The sequence below is a fragment of the Stenella coeruleoalba genome (assembly GCF_951394435.1).
Source record: "Stenella coeruleoalba genome assembly, chromosome: 1".
Classification (NCBI taxonomy): domain Eukaryota; kingdom Metazoa; phylum Chordata; class Mammalia; order Artiodactyla; family Delphinidae; genus Stenella; species Stenella coeruleoalba.
This window is the reverse complement of record NC_137169.1, coordinates 82407349-82430107: the sequence shown is the minus strand read 5'-3', so window position 1 is coordinate 82430107 and position 22759 is coordinate 82407349. Positions and strand designations below refer to the sequence as shown.

At 44.1% G+C, this 22759-nt stretch overlaps 1 protein-coding gene across 6 annotated transcripts in view; it reads left to right on the top strand.

Annotated features, from left to right (window-relative positions):
- Positions 1-22759, top strand: part of ABCA4 (ATP binding cassette subfamily A member 4) — a 184966-nt gene that overhangs the window by 47484 nt on the left and 114723 nt on the right. For all 6 annotated transcript variants that reach the window (XR_013827457.1, XM_079915774.1, XM_079915775.1 and 3 more), the window contains one exon: positions 2867-3064. Coding sequence is in view for 5 of the 6 variants with exons in the window: in XM_079915774.1 (XP_079771900.1) it covers positions 2867-3064 (198 nt within the window). In the remaining variant the exon portion in view is untranslated. The remainder of the gene's footprint in view (positions 1-2866; positions 3065-22759) is intronic.

Here is a 22759-nt window from a genome sequence, read left to right as displayed (position 1 = left end):
CTTGGGCCACTGGGGTGTGCCTTTATTTAGTGTTGCAGTTTCTGATTAGCTGATGCTTCCCTGATCAGCAGAACTCAGAGCTTAGGAAGGAGCCCAGCTCCTGCACTCCGGAGGCCGGTCTTGTGGACCCAGCTCCCTCCATGCCTCCGTGCCCACCCTGCTTCTTAGCCCGACTGCCTTGTGTGCCTTCCTCCTGATCTCTGTCTCGGTCTCCTTGACCTGTCCATGGGAATTTTCCTCCATGACAGTAGTGCTCTCTCTGTGCTGTCTATAGGGTAGCCACTAGCCACATGCGGCTCGTGGGCACTTGAGATGGGGCTAGTGCAGCTGAGGAACTGAATTTTTAAATGTTATTTAATTTTAATTATTTTAAATTTAAACAGCGACATGGGCTTGCAGCTCTTTAACCGATCATCCTCATTGTACATGGAATTTCGTTCTTTACCATTAGGACTGGATGTCCCTCTGCCTAGTGTCTGAGCACAGCTCCAAAGGGAATAGCATCACTCGTTCTCTCCCCATCGAGGGAGTGATTAGGCAATTAAAGTAATATGGTTCTCTGGTCCATCCCTCATCACACCTCTCACCCCCAGCCCTGGAACCTCCTGAACATTCTTCCAGGCCCAGCTCAAGTGTTGCCTCCTCAGTGAAACAGTTCATAAACCCTCCCTTCTTTGTCCTGCCCCCCCCCTCCCTAATTGACAAAGAGCTAATGGGTAATGGTTAAGCACAAGCTGTGTGTTCAAATCTCAGCAAGGTCACAAGGTTCACTGCAAGTTAATAAGCAATCTGTTTCCTCATTGCTAAAATGGAGATAATAAAAGTACCTACCATATACGGTGGCTGTGGAGGTTAAAAGAATTAATATCCGTGAAGCAATTAGAATAGTGCATGGCACATAATAAACAATAAATACCAGCTACTTTTACTAGCAATTCTCAACATTCCCTCTTCTGTGCTCTGGTTTCACGACGTTCAGCCTAGCACCTCCTGCTGTTTAAATGCCTGCATTTCCAGCTAGCCTGGAAACTAGCCTAGCTAGTTTTGGGGAGGGCAGAATATTCATCTTATTCTCGCTGTATCCCCAGTAACTCTCCTAGTCCCTGCAGAATGGGAACGCAGTGAATGAGCATTGAATGAATGAGTTACATTTTCATGGTGTCCCAGCTTTCTCCCTTGCCTGTTGTGTCACCTTCTCAAGTCACCTAACCCCTTTTCCATCACTTCCCTCCTCTGGAATATTAGAGGTTTGGACTCCAATGAGCTCAATAATTCCCTCCACCTCAAAATGTTTTAGACTCTGGGAATAGAGTTGGGGTGAGGTTTTGCCTGGAGATGAGAAGTAAGGTATGGACAAAACAGGAAGGCTCTATTGGAATATGCACCCAGTTACAGGCCCCTGAGATTCACGGAGTCCGCACCCACTTGGCACCAGCTGTGACCTGGGCTTCACTTGTGTGGTCTGGACAGTTTCCATACAGGGGGTAACTGAGACCCACCTGCTCCATTCTCCAGCCCAGAGGGTTGTGTAGAAGGCATGGGACTGTGGAGGCCAGGGAAGTTCATGAAGCTGTTCTATTTATGGTATTTAGGGTTTTGTCCACTACTGGGAGTCCAGGACTCCAGGAGGCCAGTTACTGTGCTGGGTGGACAAGGGTCCTGGCCAGGGTTGAGGCCTCCGTGGCCTCTGAAGGCCATTATGGGGACTGTGCTCCACAGCAGCTTTCGGATGTGGGAGCTCCAGGGGTTAGCATCGTCAGATGAAATACAGGTGCCTGGTTAAATTTGAATTTTAGATAAACAACGAACAGTTTTTCAGCATGAGGATGTCCCATCTGGACTCTGTTTGGGACATACTTGTACCAAAAATTGTTCACTGTTTATCTGAAATTCAAATTTAACTGGGCATGCAGTATTTTTATTTGTTAAATCTGGTGAGACAGGAAGGCAGGGGTGGTCATTCACCGTCACTCCAAATGCGTTCTAGGGGCAGGACAGGAATAAAGATGCAGACATAGAGAATGGACTTGAGGACACGGGGAGGGGGAAGGGTAAGCTGGGACAAAGTGAGAGAGTGGCATGGACATATATACACTACCAAATGTAAAATAGATAGCTAGTGGGAAGCAGCTGCATAGCACAGGGAGATCAGCTCGGTGCTTTGTGTTCACCCTGAGGGGTGGGATGGGGAGGGTGGAGGGAGATGCAAGAGGGAGGAGATATGGCGATATATGTATATGTATAGCTGATTCACTTTGTTATACAGCAGAAACTAACACACCACTGTAAAGCAATTATACTCCAATAAAGATGTTAAAAAAAAAAAAAAAGAAGGGATGGCTTACACTGTAAAGTCTCTCTGCTAAAATGAGGCCTGGGAACATATGCGTTTTCTATGGCTGCTAAACAAGTTACCACAAACTTAGTGGCTTAAAACAATACAAATTTATTATTTTATGGTTCTAGAGGTCAGAATCTAAGTCAGGGAGCCAGCAGTGCTATGCTCCTTACTGAGGGAAGTAGAGGAAAATTCATTTTCTTGCCTTTTCTAGTTTCTAGAGACTGTCCACTTTCCTCGGCTGGTGGCCTCCCTTCATCTTCAAGGCAGACATTGTTTCTTCTGCTTCCCTCTTCCACATTTAAAGGACCCTTGTTATTACATTAGGCTCACCCAGATAATCCAAAATAATCTCCTTATTTTAAAGTCAGCTGATTAGCAACTTCAATTTCATCTGCAAGCTTAATCCCCCTTGCCGTGCCACATAACGTATTCACAGGTTCTGTGGGTTAGGACATGGACATCTTGGCGCGGGCCAGTCTCCCTCTACTACAGGGAGGTTTCCAGTGTTGCCTTTCCTTTCTGCAGTTTGCTCATGGAGTCCCAGACCTAGTGCTGAAGGACATCGCCTGCAGTGAGGCCCTCCTGGAGCGCTTCCTAATCTTCCCCCAGCGCCGTGCGGCACAGACAGTGCGTGATGCGTTGTGCTCCCTCTCCCAGGGCACCCTACAGTGGATGGAGGACACCCTGTACGCCAACGTGGACTTCTTCAAGCTCTTCCATGTGGTAAGGGAGGTATCCAGCTGCCTGCCCCTTGGGGGGTAATTCCTGGAGGCAGTAGGTCCTGGTGGCAGGCCATTGGGGACTCACAAATTGACAGTCAGGGAAGGCACGAACCTGGTGTTCCAGACATTCCTTGTTCAAGACAAGACAAGACAGGCTCCAAAGGCCCGGGAATCAACTGATAGTATTTCCAGAGCCGTGGCCCAGACAGCTAGGAGTCACCATTAGGATCACCATTAGATATGTGGTGTGGCGGGTCTGGGTCCCCCCAAATGTGGGATAAGCCCTCTTCACCACCTCTGGCAGTGTGGAAAGGAGGAGCTAGGTGATCGTGGAAAAATTGTTAACCTTTCCTGGCCCCATCACTCATCTACAAAACAAATATAATACTTTATAGAGTGGTAGAAAAGATACATTAAAAATATATGCAAAGCATTTAATAAATTTCAGTAAATGAGAGCTTCACATTCCCTTCTCTGGGTCTGCTCTTGACCCCAAAGTTTACTGTTTCTGGATTAAAAAAACAACAAAAAAAAACCAAGAGAAAATGTCATAGAAATTTTCCAGAAATTTGGAAAGCCTGATCTAGCTCAACGCTGTGTTCAGAACTGCATCCCAGACAGACTTCTTGGGATCCAGTCATATCTTCTCTTTTGCTAGAAGGGTAAGATGAGAGGGAATTATATAAAGGAGGCATCGAGCATTGGCTCTCGTACTTCAGAGTGTAGGAAAATCATCAAGGAAGCCGGTAAAAGATGCACGTTCCGCATTCCCACCCCCAGAGACTGATTCAGGAGACCTGGGCTGGGCCACAATCTGCCCTGTATCCTTAGGTGATTCTGATGGAGGTCATCGGAGGCCACGCTTTAAGAAACACTCAAAATTAGAATTAGAATTTTCGAGCATTGAATTGTGTTTTCTCTTTTGCCTACGTTTTAATTTCTGGAACTATGTTTCGGAGAGTGTCAATCACTGAGAACATGGCAGAGGAATTTGTGTTTTGTCTTTTTACATTTGCTCTCTCAAGTCCCAGAAAACTTGCTCTAGCCTTGTCTTCAAAAGCAAGGTGAAGGCTTTTAAAAACAAAACAAAATAAAACAGGACCCCACTGTTTCTGGCAGGGTTCACACTTCATCCCTTTCAGTGTGACTTTTCCTTGGAATGTTACTCCATAATTTCCCCAGCTCATCAGGGGGCCTCCAGAATGGGGTTAGAGGGGTCAGGTCTATGGATGCCACCAGCCCTGAGAGCCAAAGGCCCCAGAGAAGGTCTCTGCAGGGAGATTAAAAAGCCATGCAGTTCAAACTTCTCTGTCCGAAGTTCCATGAGGAACCCGATTTTAGACACACTTCTTAGCTTGTTTTCAGAATCAGACAGGAGAGTGAGTAGGTGATAAAAATCCTTATTCTGAGCTGCTGAACACCCCCAGCACAGTGGGAGCCCAGTGCCTGCGTTTGCAGAGCTGTGGGAGCTTCCCTGGGTGCCTGGGATAGTGCAATCCTCTGGTCACTAGAAAACGGGCAGCGTCATGCATCTGTTTTTGCAGCACTTTGGCCACTGGTATAGTACATGTACCTTTGGGGCGTGAGGACAGCCTGGATAATAGCAGGAGAAAGGGGGAACCTGGGCAAAACTTTTCATTAGGGTCTGAACCCATAACTCAGGCTACTGGCTTCACGATGTTTATTTATCAGATAGGAAAGACTAGACTGTCTTTCCTGCTGTCCTTACATACTGCTCTGGCAAGTGTTAGAGTTCAGAAACCAGAGGAGAATTTTGGCCGGTCACCCTCACCAACCCAAGATGGACCCTAGGTACTCGCCCGTGTCCATGCACTCAAACCTGAATTGGGCCAGGCACTGTGCTGAGGCCAAGGGCCCAAACATGGCTTTCATGCCCTCACTAAATTCCCAGTTACCCTGAGACAGACAAACAGGCCATGTCACAGCACTGAGGCTTAGGACATTTGGCCCCTAGAGCAGTGGTACCCAGGCCTGGTTGCACACCGAGTCACCTGGGGAGCTTTTAAAAATTACAAGTGCCCCCCCACCTTCATCCCATAGATTCTGATTAGTTGCCTTTAGCATTTTTAAAAGCTTCCCAGATCATTCTAATGTCCAGCCACGGTTGAGAATCACTGACCTACAACATAGGAGTTTGATTTACAGTCTCAATTTCTGTAGACCAAGCCCAATACTAATAGTAGTACCCAAACGCGCCTAAGGCTTCGAAGTACTTTGATTCGATCACCCCTAAGACCAGGATGCTATGCAGATGCATCCTCCCTGCCGTCCTTTTAATGAAGCCGGTGAGCGACCCCAGAGACTGCCAAGAGGAGCAAGTTCAGGCAGGAGACAGGCTTACCCAGGAGATAGTGTTGCCCCTACCTACCATCTTTTTGTTCCTGCTTGTCTCTGTGTGGGAAGACCTAACCAAGACAGGACACATCGGCCCCAAGCAAAGAGGACAAACACCCTATGTGGTGCCCTTGAGATGTGCTTTTCCAGCTGACAAATGTACTGAGTGGCTAAACATTTGTTTTTAATTACTAAAAAGGAAACCTAAAAGGAATTGCAGGCAGTAAGATGGGATTTTTCCTCCTGTACTCATCCTATTGTGTTTTTAGTAAAATAGCCCTGAGGCAGACACAGAAAGGCTCAGGGCAGAGCCTCCCCGACCTTCTCAGAGGGGCATGGGCCAGGCGGGAGGCAGGGGCAGGGGCCTCTCTGGGACGAGTCTGTTGTTGCAGCTGGTTGGCGAGCAGCCATGCTTAGGTCCAGCGCTGGGAATGCTGTGCCTTCCGTTCTCCTGGGCTGTTTCTCACGCACACGTACACCAGCGTATAAATAAGGTTTTAGTAAATGCCAAGTTGGTGCTCACTAACAAATAGAGAGGGGCCATCTCAGCAAACCACCACACGGCTCCTGCCTCTGTCGTGTCAGGACCTGGGCGTGTGGGTGGAAGTGTAACCTCCAAACCAGACCGTGGAGCCAAGAGACTCAGAGAGGGGTGTTGGGGACTCAGCACCAACTGGGGCCAGCTGTGTTTTTCCTCAGCCCCTTGGAGATCAGAAGTGAGTGTTGTCATCCTCAAATAATCCAAATGCAGTACCCTCGCCTTACTCCACCCCACCCATCCCCATATGTGTCCTTGCGCCTGCGTGCCTGCACACGCACACGCACACGCACACACACGGGATGGCCAGTGACCTAGGTGGGCTGGGACGAAAACAGCAGCCAGCTGGCTGGATTTTCTCCGCGGAGGTTTAGCCCCTCTTGGTTTCATCTGGGTTGAGACAGTTTGAAAGAGCTTGTCTTCACCTGTGACCTTTTTGGGCTTCACGCCCCCAGCTTGAAACCCCACAGCTCAGACCTGGGTCCAAGGTACGGTGGCTGCCAACACTACCTGAAACGTTTCACACCTCATAAAAAATGGTGTGTCAGTTTCGGGTGAGGGGTTGGGCCATTTCCCATCTGATTTGGCCCAAGGCGTGCGTGGCCCTCCCCCTCCTCCCCCTCCTCCCCCTCTTCCCCCTCCTCCCCCTCCTCCCTCTGCGATCCTTCCTGTTTTCTCTCCGACTCTGGTGCACAGCTTTGAAATCTTGCTGAGAAGCGAATCTGTCCCTTCGGCTCTGCATGTTTATTTGTGGAAGTTCGGCGGGGAACTGAGGAGGTGCCAAGACCTGCCACATTGCTGGGAAATCTGCGTTCCCTCCCTTCCCCCTTCTCAATGGATGTTGATGGAGGAAATTTGGCCTCCCCGGCATTTTGGCCCATGGTTTTCCCCTTTGCAGTTGCTTCCAGTGTGACATGATTCAGCTTTCTTTCCTTTCCCTCAACTCCTACTCAGTCAAGGTTTTTCCTTTGCTGACTTCATTCTCCCGTGTCTTTGTGACTGTGGGGTGGCTGAACATTGAGTTCCGCAGAAGAAAGGCCGGTCTTAGGGGTGCTTGCTACATGCTCTTTTCAACGTCCTGCTTTGTTCTTGGCCCTGCTCCCTAAATTCCTGAATCATTGGGAATAAATGTGGGTGGAGTGCCCCTGCCCAGTGCGAGCTGGCCATGGTTTCTGCTCTCTTGGATCATTCGTTGCAGTTTGTTAAATTTCAACTATGCGTTTCAGTTTTCAGGTGATATTGCTGTGTCAAAATTCTCTGGAAAGGCGCCGTGTCTCCAGGGTTTTACCATGAGGTCCCATTAATGACTTAATTTCATGATCTCTGTCCCTTCCGATTTCTGAATCTTTGGACTGTCAACTTTCTCCCACTTCTGTGTGGGGGGTTTAGGGAGGGAAGAGGAGGAGTGGTATCCAGTGCCAGCAGTGTGGAGGGAGGTGCAGCAGGGCTGCTGAGCGAAAGCAAAACCAGGTCAGCAGATAGGATTTTTTTGTTTTTTGAAAATTATTAAGCCACAGCAAGTATAGTTAATTTACAGCATTAGTATTTGTTATTCCTACATCTACAAAATTATGTGTCTATTAAATTTCAAAATTTTGGTGAACTGATTTTGATAAGGAAGAAATAAAAAGGAAATAGAAGAGAGGAACATTAATTACATTAAATATATATTAGGCCCATGGGCTTGACTGCCATTGGCCTGCCTCGGTTTCTTTTAGACTCCAGGCATGAATAGGCTAGGGCTTATTTTCATGCCAGATCAGATGCTGTTTTATGAATTTAAAAAGAAAATAAGACTGAGAGGTCAAAACTAAAGTCGCTTGGAACACAAACAGGCCCCTACAAAGACTGCTTCTAGGATGATGGGTCCTGGGGTTCTGGCCTTTATTCAGTAGCTGTAGACTGAGCACCAACATGTGAGGCATCCGGTTTTCTCCAAGGTAAACTGGTTTAAAGAAGGATTTTGGCCTCTGACATTTCTTATCTCTCCAGAACAGTAGTTCTTAATCTTTTTATGGATTAGAACTGCCTTTGAGAACCTGACAACAGCTCTAAACCTTTTCCCTAGAGAAATGTAAGTTCACACAGACACACAGAGGGTGGGGCTCTTGGAGCCTCTGAAGTCAGACCCCAAGTTAAGAGCTTTTGCGTTAAAATTTCTTTCCTACTTACCATTAACATATGTCCTTTCCTAAAGTCTCTCAATATAGCCACAGATTCTTCCTTAACTCTCCTTATGAAGTAATCAGCTTCTCCCCTGAGCACAGGACCCAGTAGTGAGAGGACCAGAGGGTGGGCAGCCAGCTGGGGCCCACAGAGATCTCCTGGTGGTCAGGGACTGGGTCCTGGATCTGCACTGGCTCCTTTCTTGCTGTCATTTAAAAGGAACTCAGTCGCTCCATCTGTAAAATTGAGATAGCAAAACCTATTCCTTGTATCTCATGGGATCCAGTGGTGAAATTCACATTAGAGAAGAGTTGGAAAAGTGCTTTGAAACAGAAAGCATTTTTACTCTTACAAAAACTAGAATGCAGCTGCTTTGTGGAAGGCCCCACTGTGCCCCGCCCCCATTGCTCCACTCCCAGAAGCATCCTCCTCAAACACTTACGTGGGACATTCTCCTTCCTCCGACCCTCAGACTAGTAAGAGGTCTATCTCATGGGGTCGTCTTTTGACTTCCCATAGATTCCAAAACCAATTTTGCTTTCATCAACCACAAATACCAAGACTGAAGTCACCTCAGAGAGAAAAAGGCCCAGTTTCTGTTGAGCCAAAAAAAGTCCCATAACTTGTCTGTTCAAGAGCCCACCCTCTCGTTCAGACTCTCTGCCCCCTCCAGTCCTGGGAAACAGCATGTCTCTGTGACCTCTCCCGGTAGAGACAGTTTGGCATTTCCCCCCTGCTCTGAGTGATTTAGTCTGAATTCTCCACTCATGACGCATTTCCTGGTACTCAGGGTGTCCCCTCCTGGTTGCCCCCTCACCACTGAAGCTGGCTTCCTCTCTTTTCATCTGATGCTTCACAACTGTCAGGTTGCAGCAAACATGCTTCAAATCTACATTCCTCCAGTTGCCTAGCAACAACTTCCCTACCGGATAAATCTGGATTTCCTGTAGCGGCCCACAATTAAACACAGTGGGCCCCTCACTGTCTGTCCACCGTTTCATCTGTTCTTCACCTCTGTCTGGGTGCTTCAAAGGCAGCAGCTCATCCCTTACTCCAGAGCCTTCCACCAGCTCCCAGAGGCCGCATTATCCCTATAAAGACACTTTTAACCCAAGGCTACCTATTTACCCTTGTGTTAGATAGACCCTCAACTTAAAAATCAATACTGTTTTCCAGATGGCCTTCTTTGAATCAGAGAAAGTAAAACAAAAATTTCAACTCATAAAACATTCCTTTTGTGTGCTGGCAGAGTGACATCTGTTTGATTAACCCATTGGATCCAAAGCAACAGCAAGAATTGCTCAAATAAGACTTTTTTAGTAGCTAATATGCCTTATTCTGCCTTAAGAAAAAATACTACACAGTCCCAAAGGACAGACATGTATCTTGTCCCTTGGGAACCCAGAGACCACCTCATGTAGCCAGAATCTTCTTGGCTACTGGCTAGGACCTTGTATCCATTTCTTAAGTACTGGATCAAGGCCCAGGGACCCCTCAAATCAACCAAAGCCGATGGGAGATGATAGAGACATACCTTTTCAAGAGCCCTATTTGTATATCCAACCTTCCTTCCTTACAAGGTCTAATCAGACCTTGAACTTGGGTTGGCAGTGCTGAGGCCAGTCGTGACATGGAAGGGTTACCTGTTGTTTGGGAAATTAAGAGAACTTATTTGGCATAGGAAGCAGTGGTGTGTGTGTGTGTGTGCGCGCGCGTGTGTGTGAGTGATGATATTTGCCATTTTGGTCTGTGACCTTTTTTCCAGAAATGGTTTCACATTTCCATTCAAATAAATTTATAGTCCCTTCCGGTTCTTTTGGCAGGAACAGTCCATGTGAATTTGAATAGATAACAGAAGAGGGAGCCCTGGGAAATTTATTTTATAATTTATGGCAACATCAGTCAGACAATTGGTGACCAGATACGTATGAAGTGTCCCCTGGGGGGACGGGCACTGTTCTGAGATGTAGTTGGTATCTAAAATGAAAGTGTGAGTATAAGACCTTCATTATTTACCATCTCCACTGGAAAGAGCTAGGAAAGGCATTGCAGCTATGGTACCTGGCACTCAGCTGGAACTCAGTAAATATTTGTATAATGAATATTATTAAATTATTAACAATACCGAAAAAGAAAATGGTAACCAGACACACAAATGCATCTCAAGCAGTTGTTCCTCCTGTTCCCTCTTCCCCAAATATCTGGTTTTGTTCTGGTCTGGCTGTCTCTCCAGTCTCTCTTGCCATCTCTCCTTACATTCCTCCCTCCACCTGGAATTCCTGGTCCTCCCGTTCTGTCCATAATTACTGCCCTCATCCTCATGATCATCACCTTCTCTTCTTTCAAACATTAGCCAAGTGTCACCTTCCCCGTCCCCAGGTGGAACTGACCACCCCCTTCCGGTAAGTCACCATCATACCTTGTAAAAACATCTCTCATGAAATGTAAAATCACAATAGACTCCGCCTCTTTTCCACTAGAGTATATTTATTTTCTCATTAATTAATACAACACATATTTATGGAGCATTTACTGTGTACCATACCCTGAAGATACAAAAACAAAATAAAGCATATTCTTATGCTTAATGAGTTTACAGTGTAGTAGAAAGACAAATATCTTAAAAAATAATAGCAAACGAATATAAAAGTGATAAATAAATGCACTGAAGATTATAGGAGCAGCTAGGAGGGGCATCTACCCCATGGAGAAGGAGGGCAGGAAGAGCATGACGGTGGGGGAAAGAAGGCTTTCTGGAGAGGGTGAGGTGATTTCACATGAGTTGACTATGGCCAGTAGGGGTAGGGTGAGGATGGGGTGGAATAGGGGAGGTTGGCTGTCTTATCTATTAGGCCCTAAAATGATAGGCATAGTATCTAACGGAAAAAGGGTTTGCAGAGGCCTACAAAAATGTTTAAGAATTGAAAATTAAAAATTATGGCTCTGAAATACAAAGAAAAAGCTTTAGAATTAAAATTAATAAACATTAAATTGAATGTTTAAGAAACGTAATATTATTCAACTTTCTGGTTAAATTTAATATTCATGAAATTTTAAATTAAAAAAGCTGTTTTATAGTTCAGGTTTTCTCCTTTTACAAACATTCCTAAGTATTTGCAATGATTGCTGAGAAATTGTACCAGATCATTCATTTAACGAGTTAGTCAAGGTCAAATAATTTCAAAAGCAAATTAAGAACCTTAAAAAATTATCTATCTATCTATCTATCTACCTATCTATATCAATATATAGATATAGGTACATATAGCTATAGATAGAGACACAGGTGCTTTTAATGTGTTGAATTTGAGGCAGGATGGAATTTTAAGGACAGAGTGTGCCTAGAGCCTATGGAGATGAAGGAGAGGGGATGGAAAGAAGATGTCCACTTAGGCAAAACATAGGCATGGATAATCTCCAGCCCACAGTCAAGTGAGGAAAACAGACAACAAACTCACAAAGAAGAGAAAGTAATTAAAAGGGATAGGAGCTGTGACTGATTGATTGCAGTCCAATCTCTCTGGACACATGAGTGTGACAGTTGCTTATTTTCTGTGCCTCTGGGTTTCTAGTCCCTCTAGGTACCTCCCATTGTCTAGGACCCTGGTTGTTTTTCTCTGCACAGCTTCTTTAGACTCCATTCTTTGATTCCAGCTTCTTCCTAAGGCGGTCTTTCAGATATCTTTTTGCTCCCCTCTCTGCAATCTGAAGGCTCATCCTGCTCCAAACTCAGACCCAACACCAGCTCCTAAATCACCAGGCTGGGGATTTTGACAATGGGATGGGAATGGGGAAGCATCAGTGATGACTCTCAGGCTTCTAGCTCTGGTGAGTGGGCAGGAGGCAGTGCCACCAATTGAGGAAGGGCGTCCAGGAACAGAAGCTGGTTTGGGAGAAGACGATGTGATCAGTTTAGGACAAGTTGGAGTTATGCAAATGTCCAACAGACAATTGAGGGATGGAGATGCAGATTTAGAAGTCATCAACAAAAAGGTAGCAGATTAAATGAGAGAGGGAATGAAAAAACCCAGAGAGAGTGTACAGAATGAGAAGAGCGAGGGTGTGGAGGTCGAGAATCTCAGCATATAAGGGGAAAGTAGAGGCTGAAGAGCTTGTGGGCTAGGCAGGGGGGGAACAGAGAAAACCAGGTGAGATGAGTGTCATGAAGGTAAAGAACATGACCAAAAGTGTCAAGAGCAGAGAGGTCTGGAAAGACAAGAACCAAAAGCATCCATTAGACTTTAAAACTGGGAATTCTAGTGAAAGCACCTTGGTAGGATGATGCAGGTGGAAGACTGGGAAGTGTTGGTGAGGAAATGAATCACTGAACGTGAACTGTTCTTTCAAGAAATGTGGGAATAAGGGGTGGAGGAGGGAAGACCCTCCCGCAAGTAAGAGAGAATTCTTCCTGCCTTACTGACTTTGATATGTGACATTGATGTTTTTTTCTGCCTTTGGACTCAAACTGAAATACCAACTCTTTGTGTGTCTCCAGCCTGCCAACTCACCCTGCAGATCTTGGGATATGCCAGCTTCCATAACTGCATGAGCCAATTTCTTATAATAAACCTCTTCCTATTTATATACATCCTATTGGATCTGTTTCTCTGGGGAACCCTAACTAATACACTGCCCTTAATGAGCATACCATTTCATGGAGTATCAGGCATAGAAACACTTATAGTCAATCTGCTTCTTGCTATAATGTAAGTATTCATTCATTCATCATATTCAATATGTGCCTGAATATCTACTATGTGCCTAGCACACAGACACAGTTCCTGTCTATATGGAGCTTAGAATCTAATAAGAGAGATAGATAACACATAAACAGTAGAATAATTACCAGTGGTGCAGAGCACAAGGAAGGAAGTAAAGAGGACACCTAAAAAGAACATAACAGGGCAAGGGCAAGCAAAGAAGCATAGAAAAAGAAGTATCATCTAACTCTACCATGGGGACGCTGTCTTTCACAGAGATAGTGGTATCAGGAATGAGACTTGAAGGATGAAGAAAACTTTACCAGGCAGAGAAGGCGGGGAGGGGGAACAATGTGCAGAGCCAGGAGGCATGAGAAAGGGACCAACACTTTAGGGAATGTAGAACGAAGTCTGGATGCTGGAAGAGAAGCAAGAGAGAAGGCTAGAGAGGGAGCCAAGCACCAGCTCACAAGAGTCCAGGTGTGTCCAGCATGGGTATTGACCTTCTTTCCTGGAGGCAGCAGGGAGCCATGGAGGATCTTTGTGCAGGAGAAGTGACATGATTGGATTGGCCTGTTGGGTAACTCAGGCTATAGTGTGGAGGGTACATTGGAAGGAGGGAGACTAGGGGCAAGGGGACAGGAAGAAGGCTGTTCTGATAAAATGTTCTGAGACAGAAGCAAGGAGAGCCTGAGCAAAGGCAGTCTAGTGAGGAAGGAAAAAACAGAGGAGAGAATATTGACTGATTCGTTCATTCGTTCATTTATTTATGCATGAAAAAAAAATTTTTGAAAAATTTGTTATAGAAATAACTATAAAAGTAGAGAGAAAAATATAATGACCCCCTTGTACCCATCACCCAGGTTCAACTATTATGAACATTTGGCTATTCCTGTTTCTTCTGTTCCTTTTATTCCCTGAAGTCTTTTTTTTTTTTTTAACATCTTTATTGGGGTATAATTACTTTACAACGGTGTGTTAGTTTCTGCTTTATAACAAAGTGAATCAGTTATACATATATATATGTTCCCATATCTCTACCCTCTTGCATCTCCCTCCCTCCCACTCTCCCTATCCCACCCCTCCAGGCGGTCAAAAAGCACTGAGCCGATATCACTGTCCCATGCGGCTGCTTCCCACTAGCTGTCTACCTTACGTTTGTTAGTGTATATATGTCCATGCCTCTCTCTCGCCCTGTCACAGCTCACCCTTCCCCCTCCCCATATCCTCAAGTCCGTTCTCCAGTAGTTCTGTGTCTTTATTCCTGTCTTACCCCTAGGTTCTTCATGACATTTTATTTCTTAAATTCCATATATATGTGTTAGCATACGGTATTTGTCTTTCTCTTTCTGACTTACTTCACTCTGTATGAGAGACTCTAGGTCCATCCACCTCACTACAAATAACTCAATTTCGTTCCTTTTTATGGCTGAGTAATATTCCATTGTATCTATGTGCCACATCTTCTTTATCCATTCATCCGATGATGGGCACTTAGGTTGTTTCCATCTCCTGGCTATTGTAAATGGAGCTGCAATGAACATTTTGGTACATGACTCTTTTTGAATTATGGTTTTCTCAGGGTATATGCCCAGTAGTAGGATTGCTGGGTCATATAGTAGTTCTATTTGTAGTTTTTTAAGGAACCTCCATACTGTTCTCCATAGTGGCTGAAGCAATTCACATTTCCACCAGCAGTGCAAGAGTGTTCCCTTTTCTCCACACCCTCTCCAGCACTTATTGTTTCTAGGTTTTTTGATGATGGCCATTCTGACTGGTGTGAGATGATATCTCATTGTAGTTTTGATTTGCATTTCTCTAATGATTAATGATGTTGAGCATTCTTTCATGTGTTTGTTGGCAGTCTGTATATCTTCTTTGGAGAAATGTCTATTTAGGTCTTCTGCCTATTTTTGGATTAGGTTGTTTGTTTTTTTTGTTTTTGAGCTGCATGAGATGCTTGTAAATTTTGGAGATGAATCCTTTGTCAGTTGCTTCATTTGCAAATATTATCTCCCATTCTGAGGGTTGTCTTTTGGTCTTGTTTATGGTTTCCTTTGCTGTGCAAAAGCTTTGAAGTTTCATTAGGTCCCATTTATTTATTTTTGTTTTTATTTCCATTTCTCTAGGAGGTGGGTCAAAAAGGATCTTGCTGTGATTTATGTCATAGAGTGTTCTGCCTATGTTTTCCTCTAAGAGTTTGATAGTTTGTGGCCTTACATTTAGGTCTTTAATCCATTTTGAGCTTATTTTTGTGTATGGTGTTAGGGAGTGATCTAATCTCATACTTTCACATACACCTGTCCAGTTTTCCCAGCACCACTTATTGAAGAGGCTGTCCTTTCTCCACTGTACATTCCTGCCACCTTTATCAAAGATAAGGTGTCCATATGTGCGTGGGTTTATCTCTGGGTTTTCTATCCTGTTCCATTGATCTATCTTTCTGTTTTTGTGCCAGTACCATACTGTCTTGATTACTGTAGCTTTGTAGTATAGTCTGAAGTCAGGGAGCCTGATTCCTCCAGCTCCATTTTTCGTTCTCAAGATTGCTTTGGCTATTTGGGATCTTTTGTGTTTCCATACAAATTGTGAAATTTTTTGTTCTAGTTCTGTGAAAAATGCCAGTGGTAGTTTGATAGGGATTGCATTGAATCTATAGATTGCTTTGGGTACTAGAGTCATTTTCACAATATTGATTCTTCCAATCCACGAACATGGTATCTCTCCATCTACTTGTATCATCTTTAATTTCTTTCATCAGTGTCTTATAATTTTCTGCATACAGGTCTTTTGTCTCTTTAGGTAGGTTTATTCCTAGATATTTTATTCTTTTTGTTGCAGTGGTGAATGGGAGAGGTTTCTTGATTTCACTTTCAGATTTTTCATCATTAGTGTATAGGAATGCCAGAGATTTCTGTGCATTAATTTTGTATCCTGCTACTTTACCAGATTCGTTGATTAGCTCTAGTAGTTTTCTGGTAGCATCTTTAGGATTCTCTATGTATAATATCATGTCATCTGCAAACAGTGACAATTTTACTTCTTCTTTTCTGATTTGGATTCCTTTTATTTCCTTTTCTTCTCTGATTGCTGTGGCTAAAACTTCCAAAACTATGTTGAATAAGAGTGGTGAGAGTGGGCAACCTTGACTTGTTCCTGATCTTAGTGGAAATGCTTTCAGTTTTTCACCATTGAGGACAATGTTGGCTGTGGGCTTGTCATATATGGCCTTTATTATGTTGAGGAAAGTTCCCTCTATGCCTACTTTCTGCAGGGTTTTTATCATAAATGGGTGTTGAATTTTGTCAAAAGCTTTCTCTGCATCTATTGAGATGATCATATGGTTTTTCTCCTTCAATTTGTTAATATGGTGTATCACGTTGATTGATTTGCATATATTGAAGAATCCTTGCATTCCTGGAATAACCCCCACTTGATCATGGTGAATGATCCGTTTAATGTGCTGTTGGATTCTGTTTGCTAGTATTTTGTTGAGGATTTTTGCATCTACGTTCATCAGTGATATTGGCCTGTAGTTTTCTTTCTTTGTGACATCCTTGTCTGGTTTTGGTATCAAGGTGATGGTGGCCTCGTAGAAGGAATTTGGGAGTGTTCCTCCCTCTCCTATATTTTGGAAGAGTTTGAGAAGGATAGGTGTTAGCTCTTCTCTAAATGTTTGATAGAATTCTCCTGTGAAGCCATCTGGTCCTGGGCATTTGTTTATTGGAAGATTTTTAATCACAGTTTCAATTTCAGTGCTTGTGATTGGTCTATTCATATTTTCTGTTTCTTCCTGATTCAGTCTCAGCCGGTTGTGCATTTCTAAGAATGTGTCCATTTCTTCCAGGTTGTCCATTTTATTGGCATAGAGTTGCTTGTAGTAATCTCTCATGATCTTATGTATTTCTGCAGTGTCAGTTGTTACTTCTCCTTTTTCATTTCTAATTCTATTGATTTGAGTCTTCTCCCTTTTTTTCTTGATGAGTCTGGCTAATGGTTTATCAATTTTGTTTATCTTCTCAAAGAACCAGCTTTTAGTTTTATTGATCTTTACTATTGTTTCCTTCATTTCTTTTTCATTTGTTTCTGATCTGATCTTTATGATTTCTTTCCTTCTGCTACCTTTGGGGTATTTTTGTTCTTCTTTTTCTAATTGCTTGAGGTGCAAGGTTAGGTTGTTTATTCGAGATGTTTCCTGCTTCTTAAGGTGGGCTTGTATTGCTATAAACTTCCCCCTTAGAACTGCTTTTGCTGCATCCCATAGGTTTTGGGTCATCATGTCTCCATTTTCATTTGTTTCTAGGTATTTTTTTATTTCCTCTTTGATTTCTTCAGTGATCACTTCATTATTAAGTAGTGTATTGTTTAGCCTCCATGTGTTTGTATTTTTTACAGATCTTTTCCTGTAATTGATATCTAGTCTCATGGCGTTGTGGTCGGAAAAGATACTTGATACAATTTCAATTTTCTTATATTTACCAATGCTTGATTTGTGACCCAAGATATGATCTATCCTGGAGAACATTCCAAGAGCACTTGAGAAAAATGTGTATTCTGTTGTTTTTGGATGGAGTGTCCTATAAATATCCATTAAGTCCATCTTTTTAAATGTATCATTTAAAGTTTGTGTTTCCTTATTTATTTTCATTTTGGATTATGTGTCCACTGGTGAAAGTGGGGTGTTAAAGTCCCCAGCTATGAATGTGTTACTGTCGATTTCCCCTTTTATGGTTGTTAGTATTTGCCTTATGTATTGAGGTGCTCCTATGTTGGGTGCATAAATATTTACAATTTTTATATCTGCTTCTTGGATCGATCGCTTGATCATTATGTAGTATCCTTCTTTGTCCCTTCTAATAGTCTTTATTTTAAAGTCTATTTTGTCTGATATGAGAATTACTACTCCAGCTTTCTTTTGGTTTCCATGTGCATGGAATATCTTTTTCCATCCCCTTAGTTTCAGTCTGTATGTGTCTCTAGGTCTGAAGTGGGTCTCTTGAAGACAGCATATATAAGGGTCTTGTTTTTGTATCCATTCAGCCAATCTGTGTCTTTTGGTGGGAGCATTTAGTCCACTTACATTTAAGGTAATTATCGATATGTATATTCCTATTCCCATTTTCTAAATTGTTTTGGGTTTCTTATTATAGGTCTTTTCCTTCTTTTGTGTTTCTTGTCTAGAGAAGTTCCTTTAGCATTTGTTGTAAAGCTGGTTTGGTGGTGCTGAACTCTCTCAGCTTTTGCTTGTCTGTAAACGTTTTAATTTCTCCATCAAATCTGAATGAGATCCTTGCTGGGTAGAGTAATCTTGGTTGCAGGTTTTCTTCCTTCATCACTTTCAGTATGTCCTGCCAGTCCCTTCTGGCTTGCAGGGTTTCTGCTGAGAGATCAGCTGTTAACCTTATGGAGATTCCCTTGTGTGTTATTTGTTGTTTTTCCCTTGCTGCTTTTAATATGTTTTCTTTGTATTTAATTTTTGACAGTTTGATTAATATGTGTCTTGGCGTATTTCTCCTTGGATTTATCCTGTATGGGACTCTCTGTGCTTCCTGGACTTGATTAACTATTTCCTTTCCCATATTAGGGAAGTTTTCAACTATAATCTCTTCAAATATTTTCTCAGTCCCTTTCTTCTTCTCTTCTTCTTCTGGGACCCCTATAATTCGAATGTTGGTGCATTTGATGTTGTCCCAGAGGTCTCTGAGACTGTCCTCAGTTCTTTTCATTCTTTTTTCTTTATTCTGCTCTGAAGTAGTTATTTCCACTATTTTATCTTCCAGGTCACTTATCCATTCTTCTGCCTCAGTTATTCTGCTATTGATTCCACCTAGAGTACTTTTAATTTCATTTATTGTGTTGTTCATCATTGCTTGTTTCATTTTTATTTCTTTTAGGTCCTTGTTAAATGTTTCTTGCATTTTGTCCATTCTATTTCCAAGATTTTGGATCATCCTTACTATCATTATTCTGAATTCTTTTTCAGGTAGACTGCCTATTTCCTCTTCATTTGTTAGGTCTGGTGGGTTTTTATCTTGCTCCTTCATCTGCTGTGTGTTTTTCTGTCTTCTCATTTTGGTTATCTTACTGTGTTTGGGGTCTCCTTTTTGCAGGCTGCAGGTTCGTAGTTCCCGTTGTTTTTGATGTGTGTCTCCAGTGGCTAAGGTTGGTTCAGTGGGTTGTGTAGGCTTCCTGGTGGAGGGGACTAGTGCCTGTGTTGTGGTGGATGAGGCTGGATCTTGTCTCTCTAGTGGGCAGGTCCATGTCTGGTGGTGTGTTTTGGGGTGTCTGTGGACTTATTATGATTTTAGGCAGCCTCTCTGCTAATGGATGGCGTTGTGTTCCTGTTTTGCTAGTTGTTTGGCATAGGTTGTCCAGCACTGTAGCTTGCTGGTCGTTGAGTGAAGCTGGGTGCTGGTGTTAAGATGGAGGCCTCTGGGAGATTTTCGCCGTTTGATATTATGTGGAGCTGGGAGGTCTCTTGTTGACCAGTGTCCTGAAGTTGGCTCTCCCACCTCAGAGGCAGAGCCCTGACTCCTGGCTGGAGCACCAAGAGCCTTTCATCCTCACGGCTCAGAATAAAAAGTAGAGAGAATTAGTAGAAGTATGAGGAAAGAAAGAAAGAAAGAAAGAAAGGAAGGAAGGAAGGAAGGAAGGGGAAAAGAAGGCAAGAAGGAAAGAAAGGAGGGAGGGAGGGAGGAAGGAAGGAAGGAAGGAAGGAAAAAAGAAAGAAAAGAAGATACAGTAAAATAAAATGAAGTAAAGTAAAGTTATTGAATTAAAAAATAGTTATTTAGGAAAAAAAGAGGGACGGATAGAACCTTAGGACAAATGTTGGAAGCAAAGCTATACAGACAAAATCTTACACAGAAGCATACACATACACCCTCACAAAAAGAGGTAAAGGGGAAAAAATCATAAATCTTGCTCTCAAAGTCCATCTCCTCAATTTGGGATGATTCGTTGTCTAAAGGAGGGAAGGAAGGATGGAAGGAAGGAAGGAAAGAAAGAAAGAAAGAAAAGTATAATAAAGTTATTAAAATTAATTATTAAGAAAAAAAATTTTAAAAAAAACAATGGACGGATAGAACCCTAGGACAAATGGTGGAAGCAAAACTATACAGACAAAATCTCACACAGACACATACACACAAAAAGAGGAAAAGGGGAAAAAATCATAGATCTTGCTCTCGAAGCCCACCTCCTCAATTTGGGATGACTCGTTGTCTATTCATGTATTCCACAGATGCAGGGTACATCAAGTTGATTGTGGAGCTTTAATCCGCTGCTTCTGAGGCTGCTGGGAGAGATTTCCCTTTCTCTTCTTTGTTCTCACAGCTCACAGGGGCTCAGCTTTGGATTGGGCCCCGCCTCTGCGTGTAGGTCTCCGGAGGGCGTCTGTTCTTCGCTCAGATAGGACGGGGTTAAAGGAGCCGCTGATGCGGGGGCTCTGGCTCACTCAGGCCGGTGGGGAGGGAGGGGCACGGCGTGCGGGGCGGGCCTGCGGCAGTAGAGGCCGGCGTTACGTTGCACCAGCCTGAGGCCTGCCGTGCGTTCTCCCGGGAAAGTTGTCTTTGCATCCCGGGACCCTAGCAGTGGCGGGCTGCACAGGCTCCCCGGAAGAGGGGTGTGGATAGTGACCTGTGCTCACACACAGGCCCCTTGGTGGTGGCAGCAGCAGCCTTAGCGTCTCCCGCCCGTCTTTGGGGTCCGTGCTTTTAGCCGCGGCTCGCGCCCGTCTCTGGAGCTCCTTTAAGCAGCGTTCTTAAACCCCTCTCCTCGCGCACCAGGAAAGAAAGAGGGAAGAAAAAGTCTCTTGCGTCTTCGGTAGGTCCAGACTTTTCCCCGGACTCCCTCCCGGCCAGCCGTGGCGCACTAACCTCCTGCAGGCTGTGTTCACGCCGCCAACCCCAGTCCTCTCCCGGCGCTCCGACCGAAGCCCGAGCCTGAGCTCCCAGCCCCGCCCGCCCCTGCGGGTGAGCAGACAAGCCTCTCGGGCTGGTGAGTGCCGGTCGGCCCTGATCCTCTGTGCGGGAATCTCCCCGCTTTGCCCTCCACACCCCTGTTGCTGTGCTCTCCTCCGCGGCTTCGAAGCTCCCCCTTCCGCCTCCCGCAGTCTCCGCCCGCGAAGGGGCTTCCTAGTGTGTGGAAACTTTTCCTCCTTCACAGCTCCCTCCCACTGGTGCAGGTCCCGTCCCTATTCTTTTGTCTCTGTTTTTTCTTTTTTCTTTTGCCCTACCCAGGTACGTGGGGAGTTTCTTGCCCCTCTTTGGGAGTTTACCCCTCTTTGGGAGGTCTGAGGTCTTCTGCCGGCATTCAGTAGATGTTCTGTAGGAGTTGTTCCACGTGTAGATGTATTTCTGTTGTATCTGTGGGGAGGAAGGTGATCTCCGTGTCCTACTCTTCCGCCATCTTCCTCTAAACCTCCCTGAAGTCTTTTAAAGCAAACCACAGACAACATTTCATCCTCACATATTTCCCTATGTATCTCTAACATAAAAACTTACTTGTTTTAACAAAACCACAGTGCTATGATCACATCCAACAAAATTAACATTAATTCCTCAATATTACCAAATACCCAGTTATGTTCACTTTCCCTCTGATCGTTACAGCTGGTTTGTTCAGATCAAAATAAAAAAAAATAAGGTCCACAATGGCAATTTAATTGATGTGTATCTTAGATCCCCTTTCATCTGTGACAGATCTTATTGGAGATAGCTAGGAGGGAGAGTCAACAGGACTGAGTGATATCTTGCCATTGGCACACATTTTTACCTGCTGGCTTCCTCCCTTCCTACCTGTTCTTCTCGGCAATTAAAGTGCTTTGCCCAACATACACTGAAGCTATTTTCAAGGAGTTTGAAAAGTAGTCATGGCAAGACCAAAACCTAGGCCCAGTGTTAAGGTTAAGGAGAGAAGACTCTTCTCAGGGGTATAGTTTCACTGGTGGCTTTGCTGCTCCTTCCTCTAGAAAATTCTCCACCTGTCTGCTTTGTAGCTCTCATATGTAACAAAGCCTTTCATATTACAGTTAGAAAGTAAGCCTGAAATGTTGATGCTCCAAGAGTGTACGTACACTTATTCTTCAGTTCAGAGTCAGAGAGAATACGAGGGCTCCTGCACCTACAGCCAGGAGAGAGTGGAGCAGGACCACAGCTAGAAATAGGAGGCTGGGCTGCTCAAAGCCTAACTCCACCTGCTCCTCTTCTCTGCCGCAGCTGGATCAGTACACCCATCATTTAGGAGAGCCACACTGGCAAATAAAAAGGCAAGGCTTGTGGCTTGTGGTCCATAAATGCATGAATCAGAATTATATGTTGAGCTTGTTAAAATGAAGATTCCCCTCCAGGCCTACTCAAGATGCACACTTGAGTTTGAAAATCACAATCTTAAAAGTTAGAATTCAGTCCTAAAAAACAGAGACTCGGTGATTCAATCATTTTTGAAACTATGAAGAATGAAGTTATTCATTCAGGACTTGCACTTGATTTCTGGAAAACAAGGTGTTCACCTCAGGCTCTGGGACTTGGAGCCAGCAAGCTTGTGAACTTCCACGTTCCCCACCGCGGTGGAAAATGCACAAACAGCTCTGCATCGCCGCGTGGGCCTGGGGTCACCAGAACACTGGCGTCACTTAGAGAATCGATTGCAAGGGAACTTCTCTCTCTTTAAGGCTGCCAATCGCAGCTTTAAAAAGAAAGGTTCTGGAGTTGGCCGAATCTTCCATAAGAGTGGTGCTGAACAGAGGAAGAGACACAACCTGTCTGGAAAGGACATAAAGGGACAACAATGACAAGGAAGCCCGAGGTGAACAGGTGGGCACCCTCTGCACATGGCCTTCCTTTACACCCCAGCAGCTGTGCTCTGTCTTCCTTCCTCCAGGAGCCTTGTCTGGTGTTGCTAAACCAGCAATCAGAATCACTTTGGTGTATTTAAT